Raw genomic sequence first — 20,170 nt, 5'->3', positions numbered from 1 at the left:
CTCATTTGTTACTTCATGCTTACTATGGTTTCGTATTCTGGGTCTAAAGGAGATAGCTTATCTAATTTCAATCTTAACCTACAGAGTCTGTCAGTGAGTGGGTTAAACTTTATTATTAGGTGTTTTATTTGACAAAATTTGGCGTCTTTTGTGAAGACAAAACTTATTTATACGTCAATCGACAGAATAACCTACAGTGTGTTCCAATTATACTTCCAGAATTGTTATCGCTTTAAACTAGATCTGGCAACAACAGGCAGCAGTGAGAATATTTTGAAGAACATAGATCACAGCAAGTTTTCCTGATACTTTTAATAAGGTTTTGCGTCTGTGATACCCATTATACGCTAAATATTGCCATTTTGAAGTGCGGAGACTTTTAGGAAAAGAATTGGACATAAGAAATTGTACAAATATTGTTGCATAGCTGCTGTTATTTTAACATTTTAATTTCCCAAATTTCTTTGTTTTTTGTTTTCATGTGTTTAGTTATTCTGAAGTTAAAATTCGCGCAAAAATAAAAAAAATATGTTTCCTGAATTTTTACCAACTATTTCACTGTTTTTTTTGCACCTGAGTGTACGAGGTATGTTTAAAAAATATGTTCCCGGTTTCATCCAGTTTGTAGGTATTTGCAGGTAATTTTTTTTGTGAGATCATTAATTTTGATAAATAAATAAATAGTTTTTGATAAAACTAAAAGTCGCCCTACTTATTGAACACACCTCGTATAATAAATAATTGTTTTGGTGCTATAAATGGCGTCAGCTTTATATTTCCAAAAAAAGCTTTACCACCATCGTAATTAACGAGTAGGGTAAGCCGCCACCATTCGCGAACCCGTATTATGTAAATGTTTTTTATTGTAGTCTGCAAAAGTATCGATATACGCAATAAGGTGGAGTCTTTTGCCGAATTGGAAGGTTGCCAAGTAGTCGAGGGATACTTGCAGATTCTGCTTTTCGACAATGTGAACGAAACTGACCTGGAAAAAATCAGTTTTCCCGAATTGACTGAAATTACCGATTATTTATTATTATTTAGAGTAAACGGACTTCGCAGTATAGGCCAACTGTTTCCGAATTTGGCCATCATACGAGGCCAAAATTTATTTCCTAGTAATAAGGCGTTAATAGTATTCGAAATGTCAATGTTGCAAGAAATCGGTTTGTATTCCTTAACGGATATCCTCCGAGGTTCCGTCCATATTGACAAAAACCCGTCGTTGTGTTACGTGCATACGATCGATTGGAATCGAATTATTCACGACAAATCGATAGTTCCTAATTTGAAAAGCTTTAAGCCGGAAAACGAATGTCCGGTGTGTCCGGAATCGGTGAACGGAATGTCCTGTCCGCGGGATACCACGGGCAAGGACAGGTACCTTTGCTGGAACAGAGAACACTGTCAGAAAATCTGCAAAGGTTGCGACGTATGTAACGAGATTGGGAAATGTTGCGATTCTCATTGCATGGGAGGTTGCAGTATTAATGACACCAGGAAATGTTCGGTTTGTCGCCATTATGTCGGACCCCAGCAGCCACCCGTATGCGTAGAGCAATGCCCGCCACAGTATTATAAATATTTAGATAGACGGTGTGTATCTAAAGAAGAATGCCTAAGCATGAGCCGTCCCACAGGCATCAGAGGGCCTATCAACGATAACGGCAAGAACCCTTACAAAATTTTCAACGGATCTTGCATACTGCAATGTCCGACTAACTACGCTGACGATTACGAGCGTAGCACTTGTAAAAAATGCGACAATACTTGCAAAAAGGAATGTCCTGGAGCTAGCATAGACAGCATCAATTTAGCGAAGCAATTGAGGGGTTGCACTCACATCACCAGCTCCCTGGAAATCCAGATTAGGGGCGGTAATAACGTAGTTAAAGAATTGGAGGACAATTTGAGTATGATCGAAGAAATCGACGGGTACCTCAAAGTGGTGAGGTCGTTCTCGTTGGTGTCGCTGAACTTCCTCAGAAACCTCAAGAGGATCGGCGGCAAGTATCTAGAAAGCCAAAAGTACAGCTTGGTGGTGTTGGACAACCAGAACCTACAAGATTTATGGGATTGGGACAACAATCGAACCATCAAAATCGATAACGGCTCTTTGTTTTTCCACTTTAACCCGATGCTGTGCTACAGCAAAATTGAGGAGTTGAAGACGGTCGCGAAGTTGCCGGATTTCACCGATCTGGAAGTCGCGCCGACTTCGAACGGCGACAAAGTCGCGTGCAACGTTACCGAATTGGTAGTAAACGTAACGAAGATAGAAAGCAAAGGAGTCATTCTAGAATGGCAACCTTACAGGGTGATCGAGGATACTCGTAGCTTGCTCAGCTACACGGTGTTTAGTATTGAAGCTCCGAATAGGACGGTCAACTCTTACGACGGACGTGACGCTTGCGGACAAGATAATTGGCACGTAGACGACGTGCCCAATAATCCAAACGTAGATCCCGTTCAGCATCCTTTAACTAACTTAAAACCTTACACGCAATACGCATTTTACGTGCGTACTTACACCGTAGCCAACGAAAAGCGAGGAGCTGAAAGTAAAATCCAGTATTTCGTAACGAAACCCTCCAGACCGGGTGTGCCCACATTAACGGTGACCAGCAACTCGAGCGATTCGTTGTACGCCAAATGGACTGCTCCACGACACCCTAATGGGAAAATAACGCACTACGTTTTATCCGGTAGCAAGAGGAAAGATCTTTTGCTCGACATAAAACGCGACTATTGCAAAAACCCCGTGGTGGATTACAAGCCGGAAACTCCATCTCCGCTACCATCTACCCCTTCGCCGAAGAACGATAGTTGCTACGACAGTGGTAAGCAAGATAGAGCTACCATCGACGAAGTGGAAGAATGGGCGAGGATAAAATTCGAAGACGCGTTACACAATGAGGTCTACGTTAAAAGGACTGACGTAATCAGCAGGAAAAGAAGACACGCGTATGAGGATATAGAGACCTACGGGAATAGTTCCCAGAGCAGCAAAATTCCCGCCAAGTTTCCAAACTCCACCGCTTATCTTCAGGATGGCTCGAAGAATGAAGCTCCGATTTTGAACAAAACGGAAATCGGTAGCGAAATATACGAAACTTTTACATTTAACGTGGTAGGGCAAACCGAATACTATATCAAGAACTTGCACCATTTTACTTTCTACGATGTGTACATTAAGGCGTGCAGGGAAAAGGTGGATAACGATCTCGAGCCTGAATGCAGCTTGAATGATGTTGAGACAGTCCCCACTCTAAGGAAAGGTATGTATTTTAATGGTTCGTACATTCTTCTGGATATTTCCTGCATTCGGTATAGACTCTATATTGCCAAACATGCTTGTGGCTGCCCTTTCCCGTTATGTTTAGAAGCTGGTTTTCTTTTACTCTGGTTGACCTGTTTTCCGGTGTATTCTTTATCACAGCTGCATTGTATCGTTCATCGATCGATATCGAGTTATTTTGTATAGGTGGTTCCTGGTATGGTGCTGTATTGTTCGGTAGTTATCTGAAGTGCTCCGTGTTAATTCATAGTTGAGAGAGTGACATTCCTCTAAAACCGAAGTAATTAAACACGGAAGATTTTTGGGCTGAATGGTGACGTGGTATTACATTTAGGTAACGATTGAAGAATGTCTAGACGGGACGTTATTGTCTCATTCGATTTATAAATTGATGTTCAGATGTATATGGTTTAACTAATTGAGAGAACATTGAAGAGATTCTAAACCGCGTTACGAATGAACAAAAACATCATCTACGGATCTTTTCCGCAGTTTCAGTTTTAGATGTCATGGCTTCTTTTTCAAAATGTTCCTGATACTTGTCCATAAAGTTTGCTCTGCAAACATTTTAAATACCTGTTGAAGGCAGGGCAACTGAGGAGGGGGGTTTAATTAGTTAATGTTTGAAGATTTCGATAGACTCGCGAATTTCTCTTGGATAACAGATAAATTCTGGTCTTAATCTTTTAATCTGGTTGGTATTTTTTTATCTGGTTTTGCGATGTACTCCTTCCCACAGAACGTATATCTTGGGAACGGAAGTGAGTTAGGCTAATTACTGATGTGATATTGCAGTTTCTATAGCCGGAAGTCTGGTATACGATTTAAAAGAGAGTCTAGAAAGTGAAATTGAGTTTTGAGTGTATATAGCAATTCAATCACACCCCACTCTCCCTTTCAGACAGAGTCAATACCAGATGCAGTAGAAATCTAGAAAGAGTTTACCTATAGGTATGTACTTCCTTCCAACGGACCGCCCAACTAATCTATATCATTTTAGTGGGAGCTGACAATATTACAAACGTTACAATAACAAATAAAAGTTTGGAGACTGTAACGGTGAGCTGGCATCAGCCGCCAGACCCTAACGGCAAGATTGTGTCCATATTATTCCACTATAAGCGTGAAGGTAGCAAAAACGTGCGTTGTTATTCGACTCTTAAGATTTCCCTTTATCATTCACCGTAACTCGTTGCAGGCTCAACCTAACAAAGAGTGCATCTCCTTAAAAGATTTTAAGAAGTACAACATAGGCAAGTCGTCTATGAGCTATACGATTACTAAATTATTTCCGGGCAATTACAGTCTTTGTTTAAAGGCAACCTCATTAGCCGGAGATGGAGAATATTCTGATTGCGTTAATTTCGTCATCGAAGAACCGACATCGTACGGAGTCTTAGTCACCACCATCGTTCTCTTTTCTTTGTTTTCGGTAAATTCAAAGTCGAGGGGTAAACCGCAAAGCTAAGAGTGTACACCGTAATTCCTTTTATACTTGTAATTCTTTGGAATTCCAGTGAAATTCCTTGGAATCCCTGGGAATTCTTTGTTTTTTTGTAAAGGCAAGTAAATGTACTTCAAATGAAAATATATTTATTTGCACGATCAAAACATACCATTTGTAATTAATTAATTTCCAGCGTTTTTTAAACCTTCTACTTTTTTATTTCTGCCTAAATAGACACGTTTCAAAAATAATAATGATGATAATAAAACCGTGGAACCCCAGATAATTCACGTCCGAATACCAGAATGACCAAGGCCATTATATTATTTCTATTTGAAGAAGAAAAAATGAAAATAATTTCAGATACCTTCGTGATGTAGTGTAATTTAATTTCTCAAAGAAACTTCCACAGGCTACTGTAATACTTTTTACAAAACGTCTGGATTCCTCCGGCTTCGGTTTTTGCTGAATCGAACTTGCTGACGTTTCGCCAATTATCCTGTGGGCTTCTTCAGAGCTTGACTGAAACTGACTCGTATTTTACTCTGTACCTGCTTATATATTGCTTGAGGGGGCGGAGCTAAATGAGGGTCATAAACACCGTCTCGGATGACTGATTCCCATATTGGTGATAGGTAGAGACCTGAGTCGCGGTTAAGATTATTAGGTTGTTAATAGATTTCTATAGACTCTCGGATTTTTCGTTGGTAGAAGAACTGATTACATGCAAGAATTTTTGTTTTATCGAATAAAATTTTTTGTTCGGTTTCATGAGTGTGTTCGGCAACATCTGATGAGTTTATTTGTCTTGAATGCTGTAAACTCGTGGAATCTCAAATGGAATTTTGTCTTTGGCGGACCGAAGATGTTGAGAGATTTTTGAACAAGTGGTAAATCTGGTTTTGAAGGTATGCTTCTTTAGAACTTTTAATATGTGGTCAGTGATATTTTGAATGTAAGAAAGGACCACAGTGGCTGCTTTTGGCCTCCTTGCTATTGGAAGGTTGTGGTGAAGTGTATTTTTTGATGGAATTTTTAATATCTTTAATGTGGAAATTATTAGAGAGAAGAGCAGAGGTAAGGTGTGTTAATTCTGTGTTCAGTGATTCGGGCTGAGTTAGATTTACGGCTCTGTAAACAAGAGAGTTGATAACCAATGACTTTTGGGCCGGATGGTGATGTGACCATGCATTAAGGTATCGGTCTGTGTGCGTAGATTTTCTGTAAACACAATTACTCAATGTTAGGTCTGATTTGCTATTGATAAGAATATCTAATATCTACGAAGCAAAATAACAAAACTATCATCCACGTACCGTTTCCATAATTTTGGTTTTAGATGAAAGGTGTCGAGAGCTTTCTTCTCAAAAGCTTCAATAAATATATTCGCGATGACTGATGATAGAGGAGAACCCATAGCTATTCCGAAAATTTGAGCGTTATAAGAAAAATATGTTCCCGACAAGCATTTTTCAATTAAGGCGACTCAGGTCTCCATCTGTTACCAATATGGGAATCAGTCATTCGAGACGGTCTTTATGCTCCTCATTTAGCTCCGCCCCCCTCAAACAATATATATAAGCAGGTACAGAGTAAAATACTAGCTAGTTTCAGTCAAGCTCTGAAGAAACCAAGAGGATAATTGGCGAAACGTCAGCAAGTTCGACTCAACAAAAATCGACGCAGGAGGAATCCAGAAGTTTTGGAAAAAGTATTAGTGTAATTTAAGTCCTTAAATTATCAAGGAACTGAAATGAAATGAGTCAGAATGTCTAACTTATGCCAGAATCTCTGGAAAATAAGTCCGAATCTCTAGAAAATAAGTTAAAACTGGGAAAACATTTCAGAATTTCTTACATAAAGGCTCTCGTAAGGGACAGGCCGAATCGAAACATCACATAGTATTAGACATCAAAATGTATGTTTTGCTTAAATAAATTGAGTCGCATTTGGAGTTATCATTGAATCACAATAAAAAACTATTTCATTGAAAATTGCATTTAAAAAGTGAAAGGTAATTTTTATGAGTTTTTTAAAGAAAACCCAATATTTAACAATAACAATTTTGGTATTAAAAAAAACTTCGAATCAAATGTTGGAATTCATAATATCTTGGCTGCTGCTACCTCCGGTTTAGAGACTGTCCCCTCTTTACGAATCACCCTGTAAATCTGACGTTTCAGTTTCAGAAATTTTACAAAAATTCTAAGTTATTAAATTAACAAAATTTTCATCTCAACTATCATTGAAATTGGTGTGCGATTAAAAGTGGTAGAAGCTGTTTACATCATTAGCAAATACGGAATCCGCAATTGATCAATACTGTACATTATTATTACTCTGCGGTTTATCCCTCGTTGGAAATTTTCTTCAATCCTCCAAACAATACAAACCAACGGTTGCAGATTGTGGTGGTCGTCGGTTGTTGGTTTTATAGAAGAAACGTAAAGGAGCGGAAGAACATGAGACTTATACCAGCTGTAAACCCGGAGTACGTGGCTAGCGTATATATACCGGACGAGTGGGAAGTGTCTCGTAAAAAAATCGAGTTAATCAAAGAGTTGGGTCAGGGTAGCTTTGGTATGGTCTGGGAAGGTATCGCTCACGACGTAAACGGACAATCCTCCATTCGCTGTGCTGTTAAAACGGTGAACGAACACGCTACAAATAGGTAAGTTCTTGAAACCAATGTATAAAAGGTAACTTTATATAAAATATCGTATATCCCTGTGATTTTTTTGTATGCAGTTTCCTTTTTCTTCTGGTGTCACTCCCAGCGGAGATTGGATATCATCAGAGCTACTTCGTTGGAACAGGCGTGAAGTCACTTCTTCAAATTGCATAAGTTAATTAATGAATTAATTCTGTGTGAAAAAATAACGTTCTTTTTCAATTAGGTCCCCATACCGTTAAATTTACCTCATTGGTTAGTTGCATTGCTAACTAACCAAAACGCTTTGCTCATGATAAATCAGTGGTGCACTGTAAACTCTATATACAATAGCCGCCTATACACTCAATGGTGTGCCCTTGGAGAGGTTGATACCTTAAGAGATCTTTTGTTACTCCAACTTTTTGTCATGGAGTGTCTTAACTTATTTATCTGTATCCACTCTCTATAAACTCTTCCATAAATCTATAGACTGTAGGTTGATACAGGAGAGATTCCCTATTTTAATTCTACGCCATAAATCACCTTTTAGGGTATTGCTAACTTTGACTCACTATACATGGTTATTTCTAAATATAAAGATCGTCTAAACTTTTTTCTCTTCCAAAATTGATCCGACAGTAAGTTAAGTTCTTCAGTATCACTCATTGAAATATTGGTTTGTCTTTGCATAAAATTCGCTATCTAGTTTCCAAACTCGTACAACCGTTTTGGCATTTTCCCTTTGCCTAGTCGTTACTGATTTTAAAATAATATGTTACGTCGTCATATTCGGCTGATATTTCATTCAAAAACGCTTTTTTCTGACGATGGTTAAGCTCGCGAGAGCGAATAAAATTGATGGTTTTTACTAGCACATTTATAACATTCTGGAGTCAAATGAACTTAGAACACAAATTCTGTTGGTAGATAATGGCTATGAAGGACTATCAAATAAATCATCGTTTGAGATGGCAGTCGGGGTAGATTCGACATTTTGGGATAATACGTGGGGCAAGGACGAATTTGGAACCATTTGCGAGACCTTATTTTTCTGTTTTAAAAAGTTGAAAAATTTTCGTTTTGGGCTGGTTTAAGATGCAATTCATTTGTTTATTTTTAGGTATTTTCTGTGTATTATTATATAACAAATTTTTACATAAAGTTAACAATACGTGTTTCCTCGCCTTTCAGGGAGAGAGTGGATTTTTTGAACGAAGCATCAGTAATGAAGGCTTTTGACACAGCCCACGTGGTAAGACTCCTGGGTGTCGTCTCTCAGGGCCAACCGACACTGGTGATAATGGAGCTTATGGCCCACGGCGACTTAAAGTCGTACCTAAGATCCCACAGGCCAGACGCGGAGTCGCTGAACTCCATCATCCCTAAACAACCTCCTAGTTTAAAACAAATTCTTCAGATGGCGATCGAAATTGCCGACGGTATGGCCTATCTGGAGGCGAAAAAATTCGTGCATCGCGATTTGGCTGCTCGGAATTGCATGGTGTCGGAAGAAATGACAGTGAAGATCGGAGATTTCGGGATGACTAGAGATATTTATGAGACTGACTATTATCGTAAAGGTACAAAGGGGTTGTTACCGGTGAGATGGATGGCTCCAGAGAGTTTGAAAGACGGTGTGTTTACCAGCAGTAGCGACGTATGGAGTTACGGCGTGGTGTTGTGGGAAATGGCAACTTTGGCGTCCCAACCTTACCAAGGCCTATCAAACGATCAGGTCTTACGGTACGTTATCGACGGTGGTGTCATGGAACGGCCTGAAAACTGTCCCGACAAGCTGTACGCTTTAATGAGATTCTGTTGGCAACATAAACCTACAGCTCGACCTACTTTTATGAAGCTTTGCCAAATTCTCTTAGAAGACGCCAGTCCGGTGTTCTCCCAGGTATCGTTCTATCACAGTCCAGCCGGAAAAGAGGCAAGATCAACGCGGCTACCGACATCTCCGTGTCATAATGATAACGAAACAGAGGCAGCTACACCATTGAGAAGGCCTCCAGATCGAACCACGCACGGCTATACTCCCTCCGAGTCCCAAGAGTCTGACGATATCGACATCGATACACATCATCGGTTTCCCAGTATTTCAGAAGAGCCCACCGCCAATGGATACGTCGGAGGGCGCATCAGAAATGGTGTAGTCGACTCAACTCAATGCTAACCGCAGTTGGTTAATTTGTAAATATATTTCGGAAAATATAGATACTGCGTTAATTAAGGAATCCCCTCAAAAGTGTTCAGACGGTTTCTGACGAAACCAAATTATTTAAAATGAATATTTTGCTCAGGAAATACTCTCGAAAATCTCACTCATTATAACAAGAAATTGCGCGAAAGTGCTTGCTGCTTACTGCATGAAGTAAATTATAGTTTTAAGTAAATAAATTTACCAAAGATAGAAATATATAGTTGTAATATGTGACCTGTGATGTTTTTCATTTTTTTTATGATCATTTTTAACAAACACACAGGTTCAGTTGCAGTTTTACAGTTATACAGGAGGCAGAAACAAAAATTTGGATCCGTTTTATTTATTTATTTATTTTTGTTCAAAAATGGGTCATTTACTTTTCTCTGTTTAAAGCCGCACCACTGTCAAATATTTGTAGCTAATCCCATTTTCTTTTGCTGAACCCTTTTAAATTGCTACCCTCTCACTCTTCCCATTTTAATCCATAATTTTAAATTAATTTAGATTGTGAGTACCAACAGCATTACTCTCTTAAGAACCATTAAAATGGCCCATTTTTGTGCCCTTGCCAGCACTGTGACTACTTCCCATATGGACGTGCGGCCTATCCAGAAACATTCCTGACGAAATTTGATAGAAACAGCACTTTCCTATGAACATTCCTCTACCCTTTAAATTCGTTTCAAATAGCCTCTAAAAATTTTGTAATATTAATCTACCGAAGCACGTCTCTGGCCAACAAATCTTCCACGAAACAAGCAAGTAATTAAAAAATTTTTGGAGCACCATTTGTCAGGGGAGTTTCGGGGTGAGCTGTATTTTATTAGTCCATGATAAGTTTATTTTTCAATTGTTCTCATCAGTTTTATCTAAATGAATCTGTTATTGTTTTAATTCGTATATAGTAATGATGCCAGCATTGAGAAAGCATGTATTAAGAAAACAGCAAGAGTAACCCTGTAGTGATGGTCATATTTCTTGTTATACTGATAGAAGTAATTTAGTTAAAGTGATGAGTATAATTGCTATGAATTATTTTTTATATGTAACCCAAAGCATTCACTGTAGACCTGTCACTTTTGGCGAAATTGTACATCGCAGCCTGAATATGAGTTCCTGTTAATACTAGACAGTTGGTAGTAACACAAATACCGCTATGATAAAGGATAATTGTAGGTACTATTTATATTTTTAATTATATTTTGTACCCTGACATTGTACATTTCTCTATTATTTTTTACAAAATAAAAAATATATTTAATTTACATACAACAAGCAGTCACTAGGCAAACAGTTATTAGAGTATTTTTTTACCAATTTTTTACCTTATCGAATGTTTGCAAGGAGAGAACACATCTGCTGAAATGGCTATAACTAACAAGATTTCCCACAAATCCTAAATATTATGTCCCATATTTCAGGAAATTTCCACGTGTGTACATGAATAATGATTGTAAGTTCTGCAGTTTATATGCCCTATTTTTAACTTTATTTATATTTAATGAAAAATACAGCGCCAAAATTTTAGTCTAAACGTTTTTTATAAATATACATATATACGTAGATGAAAATGGGAGAATTGCAATTAATAAAAAATCCATAATGTAACATGTAAATGCGTTTAATACACTACTTTTTGTTTATTTACGTCATTTCTTTGAAAGATCAACAACAGCAAAGGTCTAGTATCTACTTAAACCAACACAATGATAAAACGGCAATTTCCGGGCAAGTGTCAGCAAATGACAAATTTGCCTGGACTACGTCACAACTCGGGACATGGCAAGTGACATATGTTGCCCCAACTAAGTCCCTAAACTAACCAAAACTATATATATATATATATATATATATATATATATATATATATATATATATATATATATATATATATATATATATATATATGATGACACTATACTCCGGGATATCATCCGTTCGCTCGTTGAACTCCGACTGGAATCCTGCATCCGACTGGAATCCTGCAGACGTTTCGCCAAAATCTCACTTGGCATCTTCAATGCTCGCGCTCCGAAAACACTTCGAACACTGAATATATACAAATTTAAAAATCTAAAAATTATTGCCTATATTTATCATTAAAACCAATTGGTTCGTTTTTCTCTGGTTTGATGCAGTTCCGGTTTGTTCTATGCTCAAAGCAAATGTCTAATTTTGTGTATGTCAAAAATTATTTATTTTCGTCCAAAAACTAAGAATTCCTGTGATAAGTCATCGAAGAATGTGAGTGTTTAAATCTAGTTTATAACTTGGTTCTTGCAAGGCAAGAATTAGAATACAGTGGTCTTTTGTGCATTTTTGGTTATCCGAATACTTGGTTTAGAGTCCCGGATACTACGTGTTTAATATATGCAGGTACCTGTAACGAATTTCATTTAGGAATGGGTACAGCATTTTCCTAAATAGAGTTTATTTTAGTTGCAGTTAGAATATGAGATAAGCCAAGTTTCAGGTTAAGATTCAGGTAGAGTGAAAAGTCAACATTACACAATTTGCTGAAATTTAGAATGAACGCCATCAGAAATCTCGTTCCAAAAAAAACCCCCGTGACGGAGGAATATGAAATTACAAAGCAAGTTTTGGGCTTGGGGATTAATGGAAAGGTGGTGGAGTGTTTTTCAAAAAAAACCAAAGAAAAGTTTGCTTTGAAGGTAAGAATTCAACTATTATCCCGATGAAACTAGTTATTTATTACTTAGATTCTTATTGAGAGCGAGAAGGCTAAGAGAGAAGTGAATTTGCATTGGAGAGCAAGTGGCGGATGCAGGCATATTGTCAACATAATAGATGTATTTGAAAACAAATACCACAACAACACTTGCCTCTTGGTTATCATGGAATGGTAATGTAAATTCAGTTGTTGTTTTCCCATAAAACATTTTTTTTAGCATGGAAGGTGGAGAATTGTTTCAAAGGATTCAGGACCGTCCTGATGGGGCTTTTACCGAAAGAGGTTTGAGATAGACTTATATTACTTGTATTTTGTTTTAGATATATGTTTTAGAGGCTGCCCAAATAATGCATGAGATTTGCCTTGCTGTAAAGTATCTGCACGACATTAACATTGCCCATAGGGACCTCAAACCAGAAAATTTGCTTTATTCCAAGAAAGGTACTTATGGAATACTTAAATTGACAGACTTTGGTTTCGCTAAAGAAACAATAAATAAGGAAACACTGCAGACGCCATGTTACACTCCCTATTATGTTGGTGAGTTAGAGAATTATAATAAACATAGTAGATTTGTGAGCTTATTTTTCAGCCCCTGAGGTGCTAGGACCGGAAAAGTATGATAAGAGCTGTGATATTTGGTCACTAGGAGTTATTATGTATATTTTGTAAGGTTTTTATATTTAGTGAGTTGATAGTAATAATCGGAGCTTGCTTTCAGATTGTGTGGTTTTCCACCTTTTTATAGCAGCCATGGACTAGCTATTTCTCCTGGGATGAAGAAAAGGATACGTACAGGACAATATACTTTTCCTTTGCCAGAGTGGCAAAATGTTAGCCAAGACGCTAAAGATCTCATAAAGGGTATGTTAAATATTGATCCAGCAGAAAGACTTACCATTGAAAATGTGATGAGTAACAGATGGATAGCGGTAAGTTGTATTACTTTGGATTAAAATCCTCTAATCGAAATGTCTATAGCAATACACCGCCGTTCCTCAAACTCCACTTCACACAAATAGAATGCTGAAAGAGGGAGAGGAATTGTGGCCAGAAGTACAGGAGGAAATGACCAGATCTTTAGCAACCATGCGCGTTGACTATGATCAAGTACAAATAAAACCTTTAGAAAAATCGAACAATTCCTTATTGAATAAGCGACGTAAAAAAGTTGTTAGCCCTAAGAAAATTTAATTGTTGATATGAATGCTTTTATTTCGAGGATTTGGACCTGTAGCATTTATATATTGTTATCTCACCTAGATTTTAGAACACGTTAAAATGTATTCAGGAAATAAGCATCACATAATCGATCGCACTAGAGAAAAATTCGTTTATATCTATTTTTTAAAATGTTGGAAGTACAATCCATTGGTAAGATTCTCTGTAAATATTAGCCCGTGCCTTCACTATTTACTAAGCAAGTGTACAAGGTGTTAAAGGAAATGCGGACATTCTTTCAGGTTAAACTCGTATATATATGTCATTCCCTTGACAGACAAGGCTGAAGTACTTATATTAGGGCATTTTTTAGGTTTTTGGGATACACTTTTTTTTAAATAAACGATGCCATTCTTTCTGTACTGCAAGAAATCCGGTCCTGATAAAGGAGGACGTTATAAATTATATAAAAGTTATTCAAACAAAAGCTGAGAAATTGCCCACACTTTTCTGGACACCCTGTATATAATTATTTTAAAACAAAAATTTAGTAGTAACATTCACCGAAGTTTAAAAATTGTCGATGAAATTCCTGTGCCAAAATTTTGACTTTAAAAGTTTATTTTGAAAGCGCATGTTTTACTGAAACAATTTTGTGACCCAAACACAACTTCCCAACAATAATAAACTGTTGTAGTAGTATCATGTAAATGTACCCAGAATATACTATTAAAAATTTGACAAGACAAAATTTTCCAATTGTTCTAAATTGGGATAACAGGAAGTTTAATTTATGATAAATTCATTAGTTAATTTACATTTATTGTTCACTAATATTTTCCACAAGTACATTTTCATATTGAAATGTATTTAGTATTTTTGTAGGCAGAGTTAAAAATAAAATTATTAATTTGCTGTTTTTAATTATTTGTTAATATGTTGCCTTGTGCCTTTATTTAAATTAAGAATTATGTCAATATAGATAGTGTTATTAAATTCACATCTAATAATTTAATGAGAGGATCCTAGAATTGAGGAATTTAAACTATCAAATTGCACTTTACGAGACATCACAATCTATCTAATTAAAACTACAATTTCTATTAATTAAAAAATAAGAAATCAAGACAAAAACCTAACCTAAACATATGGTACTATTAATAACCTAAGATGATTTGGATATATTTCTAAACAGGGATCTCTAAACAGTTGACTTATTTCCCAGAACATTTAACGAGAGCTAGGCCTATTTTGAGAAAATACTGCAATAAAATTACCACCTTTACACTGAAACCTGTTCAATTGTCAATTTGTCAGCAGCCATGTTGATTGTTTGAACGTCTTGTCGGTGCAAAATGACATTTCAAATGACTGCTACAATAGGTACGAAACTAGAAAAACCTGGAAAATATTTGAGACGGCAGAAATGATTATTCAAATTTGGCAACAAAGAATGAAAAATTAACATACATAATGAAAAAAACTAAAAATATTTTGTGAAGAACCATTTGAGCAATAAGACCTATTGTTTTAAACGAACCAAAAAAAACCTTTCAAAGTTCAGCAATCAAAATGTCCGCTGACAGTTCATTAATTCGGCAGTATTTCGTCAATATGCCCATATCGCATTAAGTTTTTGGAAAAAAGAAAGAAAGACTTGAGTGCTATAGGAGTTTGAAGCTCATCAACTTTAGAGTATTAATAGCCCCTGCATCATCTAATAGTTTTCCCGGTTAAACTTTTGGAACATAGGTGGCGCGGCAGGTATTGCTGTAGGAAAGAAAATTGAACTGTCCTTCGGTCTTTAATATAACATAAGCTTCCAATAATATTAGATAATGTATAGAAAATATGTGCCACTTAATTTTCAACTAAAAGTCGGTGAAGAGTGCTAGTTGAGTTTAGCTAGCTGGATGAGGTGTTACATTTTTTACGTATTTAAGGCCGCTATATTTTCCATTGGATTTTAAATTCATATATGTCACAGAATATATACAAGAGACTCCTATTCCGTGGCTCTTGACACATGCTGTCACGAGGCTGTCACCTGTAGTTGTCACTCCACTTGTGTCATTTAATTGTTTTGGCGATTAATAAATTGATTTTTTAAAAGAATTAGACCCGAATTTAAACTAGTGAAGCACAAATGGACGAGAACGCGCAGCCGGTTTCCGAAAATATCGGAGTTTTCGTGCGGATACGACCCATGAACCAAAAAGAAACTTCTGAACAAGAATCCAATATTGTGATATGCGACTACAAGGAAAACATTTTAGCATTAACTAAAGGGGAAGTTCATTGCAGAACATTTAAATTTGATCATATATTTGGACCTTTGTCTACTCAGGTAAGGCTACTGCTGAATTTTCCATGGAAATATAATGTACAAAGTTGTAGTTGGATGTATACGTCAAAGTAGCAGCTCCTATTGTGGAGCAAGCTTTAACTGGTTATAATGGGACAATTTTCGCGTATGGACAAACTGGAACCGGCAAAACATACACAATGGCAGGGGAAAACAATGTCGCTGAATTAAGGGGGATTATTCCAAACACTTTCTCCCATATTTTTGCCCAAATCGCACATGCCAGTGAAGAGAAATCCTTCGTGGTTAAAGTCACATACCTTGAAATTTACAATGAAGAAGTGCGTGATCTTTTGTCCGATAACCCCAACAAAAAATTGCAAATTAAGGAGAGAACAGATATTGGAGTGTATGTGAAAGATCTAAGTGGATTCACTGTGGATTCAGTGGAGTCGATAATGAAATTATTAAATGCTGGTAATAAAAATAGAGTAACGAGGTCTACTTTAATGAATGATGTAAGCAGCCGATCTCATGCCATTTTTACAATAACTATTGAATCAAAAAATCGAATGAGCAACAAGACGACAGTTGGCAAGTTGAATTTGGTAGATTTAGCGGTGAGTAGTACAGGCTTTATCAGTGTGGATGCAATTTGGTTTGTAATTGAAGGGATCCGAAAGAGCTAGCAGAACACAAGCGACCGGTGAAAGACTAAGAGAAGCTAGTAGTATCAATCAGTCCCTATCAGTCTTGGGAAGTGTAATATCCGCTTTGGTGGATGGAAAACAAAAACATATCCCATATAGAAATTCGAAACTAACGCGTTTACTGCAGGATTCATTAGGAGGAAATTCAAAAACATCAATGGTAAAATAAATCACTTATTGGGGCAAAAAGCAAGTCTTTTGTTTTAGATTGCAATGTTGAGTCCTGCAGAGATCGATTATGAGGAGAGCATGTGCACTTTAAGATATGCAGCTAGAGTCAAGCATATTAAGAACCATGCCAAGATTAACGTAGAAGAGAAAGGCCTTATAGAAGGTTTCGAGCAAGAGATTGCTGAATTGCAAGCGAAACTGTCTAGTATCAGTTTGAAAGCACAACGATCGAAGAAAAAAGAAAAATCGTCAGAAATGAATTTAGAAAAGGCAAAGAAGGTTGAAGAGGAAATAGAGAATACAGAGTATGCTGTTAAGTTTGTATTATTTTGAGTTTTGGTAAATATTTTTTTATTTTAGAAAGGAGAAGAAAGAACTGGAGGAGAGAATGGCGCAAATACAGAAGAAGATAATAGTCGGTGGAGAAAACCTCTTAGAAAAAGCGCAAGAGCAGGAGTTTTTGATTTTAACTTCAGGGGAAGAGATAGAAAATTTAGCTAGAAGTCATCAGCAACTTAAAGAGCAATTGGATAAAAAGGCTGAAGAGAAAATAGATATAGAGGAAAAATATTCTTCTCTACAAGAAGAAGATGTGGGTGTCACTAAAAAAATAAAAAAAGTGCAGGCTATGTTGAAAGAAGAGAAGGAAGAGATGGCCGATAAAGATCAGGAGTACCAGAGAGAGATCGAAGGTTTAAATGACAACAACTCACTTCTGGTGAGGGAAATTCAACTGGCCTCTTTAATGATAGAGAGTTATATTCCCAGCGAGTATTTGGTAATGTTTTGCCTAGTTATTTTAACTGTGACTGTAACGCTTCGGATGTTTTAGAGGAAAATCAATCAGCATCTGTTGTGGAACCCTGAAACGCAAGAGTACCAAATGAGAGGGGTCGCTTATACAGGGAACAACATGAGGAAACGTCAAACGACACGCACTCAAACCGCAGAGCCCGTTCAATTCGGGATGAAGCAAGTTTACCATAAATATCCGGAGAAGAAACGAGAAAAACCAAAGGAGAAAAGGTCTTTACTCAAATGTTACTCTGCAGTACCAAAGTCGCGTTAGGTTTGCTGCTAGCTTCAGATTTTTCCATTAAATTATTGGCATTATAATATTACCTCTAAATTAAAAGTATTTGAGTCACTGAGTAATATTATAAAGTGTATCCCAGTGAAGAATTAACAGCATGGAGAACTTTGATACAGGGTGAGTTATATTAGTTATATTATATTGGTGCCTAAAACCTAAAATGGATGTTTTGGAATTTTTTTTTTTTACATGGACTTATTAGGAAATGAATGTGAAGAACTCCATTGTGGTTGATTTTTACACATCGGTAATATGGCTCTTTTTTTTTGCATTTAGCTGATTTTTTTTTTCATTTTTTTATTGCTTTCCACTCTGCAAAATGAAGAAAAAGTGACCAGAAGAAAGAAGAAAACAAAATCTATGGCTACAAAACATGTAGTTATATTATTAATTAGTATTTGGGGCACTTGTAATTGTCAGATTTTTGCAGTGGGTTTGAAGATAATGGCGGGACAATATTTCATTTTGAAAACTACCTAATTATTAGCTTATTAAAAACTAGCATGCAAAAAAACAGTTTTGGGCTTGCTTAATTTTTAAAAATCTTTTTTTTATTTATTTCGAAATGAATTTTAAAATAATTTGAATGTTTTCGTTCGATCCATTTGTTAACCAATGTTTTGCGCCCTCTGAAATGTGGCACATTTTTTAAAAAGTTTTGCTGATTGTTCTTTTTTTTTTTTTTGCTTTTCACTAAGAAAAAATAAAGTTATCCAGTTATATTAGTGATTCAAATCAATTAGTAATTAGTAATTGTAATTGCCATATTTTTACAGTAGTCTTGAGAATAATGGCAGAAATAAATTGGTGTGCAATATTTCGTTTTGAAAATTGTCCACTTACTTGAACAAAGTTTCAGTTAATAAACAAAAGAGTTATGGCCAAAAACGTTTTAAGTGATTTTTTTTTAAACTGTAATGCTAAAAATTTCGAGTAAAAGTATCCAATGTTTTTCGCACATGGTAAAAGCTGACATTTTTTGACAATGGGATCATAGATTTTTTTTTCAAAAATTCATTGTAATTTTGTTAATAAACATTTATATAAATTGTTGCCATAACTGTTTGGTTCATTACACGATTCACTCAAACTGTAGCCCATTTTGTAGGTATTTTCAAAGCTCACAGCTTTTGTATAAAACTGTTTTTTATGAAACCCTGATCTCAACTACAAGCCAAAAAGAAACTATTTGTTCACACTTTAATTGTTAAAGTTGCCCATTATCGTTGTTTTTTTTTTATTTAATTAAAAATGAATGTTTAAAATAATTCTCATGTTTTCGTTCTATTCCACTGTTGTTGTTTTTTTATTGCTTTCAAATAAAATAAAGCAAAATTTAAAAAAAAATGTATCGCAATGGTAATTAAAATTATTTCCCCATAGCTCACTATTTTACCATGCTGTTTCTATTAAGAGAGAAGACACCTATACACGTTCTAGTCATGGCATGATCTCCAAGCCTAGTATTAAGTGAAAAGTATATTTATTGCAGTTTACTAGTAATAAGGATTCTATGTTACCATTTTTTAGTATTATTTTTGATTGATTTAATATATGTTATTATAAATATTAGCGGTTCCTTCTATAGGATTTTTGTTGATATTGGTATGAGATGAGATTACGCGAAATTTTTGGTGCCTTCAGACTACTGTTTAATTGACATCTTCTATGATAGACACAATTTGTAAAGTTGGTGTATTAACTTTATTTATTTTAAGCTGCATTATTCATGCGTTTCGAATTTTCGGTATTGTTTTTTTTTGTCCATTTAAGCACTCCGACCGTTTTGTTGTTGTTAAAATATAAGAATTATCAAAAATATAAACGTCTTTTTGTTGAATATGCCCGTAGATGCGCAATCGTATACCAGCAGAGTACTTTTAAAATCTTACGTACTTCTTTTTATTAATATTTTAAATTAAAAACTAGCTTCTTTAAATTACTTACTTGAAGTAAAAAAAAAGTTGTTTTAAGATTTGTAGGTTTTTATTTCAAAGGTTTAAGTCTATTTTTACCGTAAAATAAATTTATTATGTACCGATTTTACTTAATTACTATCACTAATAAAAATTGCAAAGTTATATTAATGGTAGTACTTAAATTATATCCAATTTAACCTAAGTGTTAGATCGATTTTTTTAAAATAAAATTGCAAATGCAAATTATTTAAATTATTTTTCTGATTTATATGACTATAAAAAATAGTTGCCGGGGTTTTTTTCGATTTAAGCAGATTCAAAAAAGTATCATGTGGATCTTTCTGTTGCACTAGTGCTTTCTGATCATTTTTGCATAATACGATTAGTTATTTATTTATGAATTTTGGCCGCACTTTACCAATCTTGTGAAATCATTTTATTTTACTTGTCTGGTGTATGGGAGTCTGTATAGGTATCATGCGAAAAATTAAAACAAACTAATATTTAAAAAT

The 20,170-nt window shown here is 35.7% G+C and overlaps 3 protein-coding genes across 12 annotated transcripts in view; all 3 read left to right on the top strand.

Annotated features, from left to right (window-relative positions):
* LOC132708610 (insulin-like receptor) overlaps positions 1-11,288 on the top strand; it is a 32,945-nt gene extending 21,657 nt beyond the window's left edge. For all 4 annotated transcript variants that reach the window (XM_060681040.1, XM_060681038.1, XM_060681037.1 and 1 more), the window contains 5 exons: positions 870-3,278; positions 4,299-4,438; positions 4,497-4,730; positions 7,151-7,416; positions 8,590-11,288. In XM_060681040.1, coding sequence (XP_060537023.1) covers positions 870-3,278; positions 4,299-4,438; positions 4,497-4,730; positions 7,151-7,416; positions 8,590-9,577 — 4,037 coding nt within the window. In that variant the 3' untranslated portion in view covers positions 9,578-11,288. The remainder of the gene's footprint in view (positions 1-869; positions 3,279-4,298; positions 4,439-4,496; positions 4,731-7,150; positions 7,417-8,589) is intronic.
* Positions 11,289-11,762: 474 nt separating this feature from the next.
* On the top strand, positions 11,763-14,375 carry LOC132708845 (MAP kinase-activated protein kinase 2). Of its 5 annotated transcripts, none has more exons than XM_060681472.1 (9): positions 11,763-11,983; positions 12,047-12,080; positions 12,135-12,279; positions 12,328-12,470; positions 12,517-12,581; positions 12,633-12,839; positions 12,892-12,967; positions 13,021-13,231; positions 13,281-14,375. In XM_060681472.1, the coding sequence occupies exons 3-9, from the start codon at positions 12,136-12,138 to the stop codon at positions 13,491-13,493; spliced, it is 1,059 nt and encodes a 352-aa protein (XP_060537455.1). In that variant the 5' UTR covers positions 11,763-11,983; positions 12,047-12,080; position 12,135; the 3' UTR covers positions 13,494-14,375. The 5 variants fall into 5 exon arrangements, with proteins under 5 accessions (XP_060537455.1, XP_060537454.1, XP_060537453.1 ...); XM_060681471.1 differs by having other exon boundaries at positions 12,035-12,080; XM_060681470.1 differs by lacking the exon at positions 12,047-12,080 and having other exon boundaries at positions 12,081-12,279.
* A 1,108-nt stretch (positions 14,376-15,483) lies between these two features.
* On the top strand, positions 15,484-19,528 carry LOC132708844 (kinesin-like protein KIF3A). Of its 3 annotated transcripts, none has more exons than XR_009620042.1 (7): positions 15,484-15,807; positions 15,858-16,385; positions 16,438-16,635; positions 16,683-16,951; positions 17,007-17,424; positions 17,479-17,856; positions 18,065-19,528. XR_009620042.1 is itself a non-coding variant. In XM_060681467.1 (6 exons), exons 1-6 carry the CDS (start codon positions 15,607-15,609, stop codon positions 17,713-17,715), a joined length of 1,851 nt encoding a protein of 616 aa, XP_060537450.1. In that variant the 5' UTR covers positions 15,484-15,606; the 3' UTR covers positions 17,716-19,528. The 3 variants fall into 3 exon arrangements, 1 of the variants encoding a protein (XP_060537450.1); XR_009620041.1 differs by having other exon boundaries at positions 17,942-19,528; XM_060681467.1 differs by having other exon boundaries at positions 17,479-19,528.
* The last annotated feature ends 642 nt before the right edge of the window (positions 19,529-20,170 follow it).

Source organism: Cylas formicarius, unplaced genomic scaffold, assembly GCF_029955315.1.
Source record: "Cylas formicarius isolate icCylForm1 unplaced genomic scaffold, icCylForm1.1 PGA_scaffold_12__32_contigs__length_19106922, whole genome shotgun sequence".
NCBI classification, from domain to species: domain Eukaryota; kingdom Metazoa; phylum Arthropoda; class Insecta; order Coleoptera; family Brentidae; genus Cylas; species Cylas formicarius.
This window is presented reverse-complemented; position numbering and strand designations above follow the sequence as displayed.

What these genes read in the sequence shown, in the direction of transcription:
- LOC132708845 (XM_060681470.1), top strand. Translation starts at nt 12,136, where the DNA reads ATGAACGCCATCAGAAATCTCGTTCCAAAAAAAACCCCCGTGACGGAG. An exon ending in TGGGGCTTTTACCGAAAGAG is followed by an intron (nt 12,582 to 12,632) that starts GTTTGAGATAGA and finishes TATATGTTTTAG; the next exon opens with AGGCTGCCCAAATAATGCAT. An exon ending in GGAGTTATTATGTATATTTT is followed by an intron (nt 12,968 to 13,020) that starts GTAAGGTTTTTA and finishes GCTTGCTTTCAG; the next exon opens with ATTGTGTGGTTTTCCACCTT.
- LOC132708844 (XM_060681467.1), top strand. Translation starts at nt 15,607, where the DNA reads ATGGACGAGAACGCGCAGCCGGTTTCCGAAAATATCGGAGTTTTCGTG. An exon ending in TGAATTTGGTAGATTTAGCG is followed by an intron (nt 16,386 to 16,437) that starts GTGAGTAGTACA and finishes TTGTAATTGAAG; the next exon opens with GGATCCGAAAGAGCTAGCAG. An exon ending in ATATTCCCAGCGAGTATTTG is followed by an intron (nt 17,425 to 17,478) that starts GTAATGTTTTGC and finishes CGGATGTTTTAG; the next exon opens with AGGAAAATCAATCAGCATCT.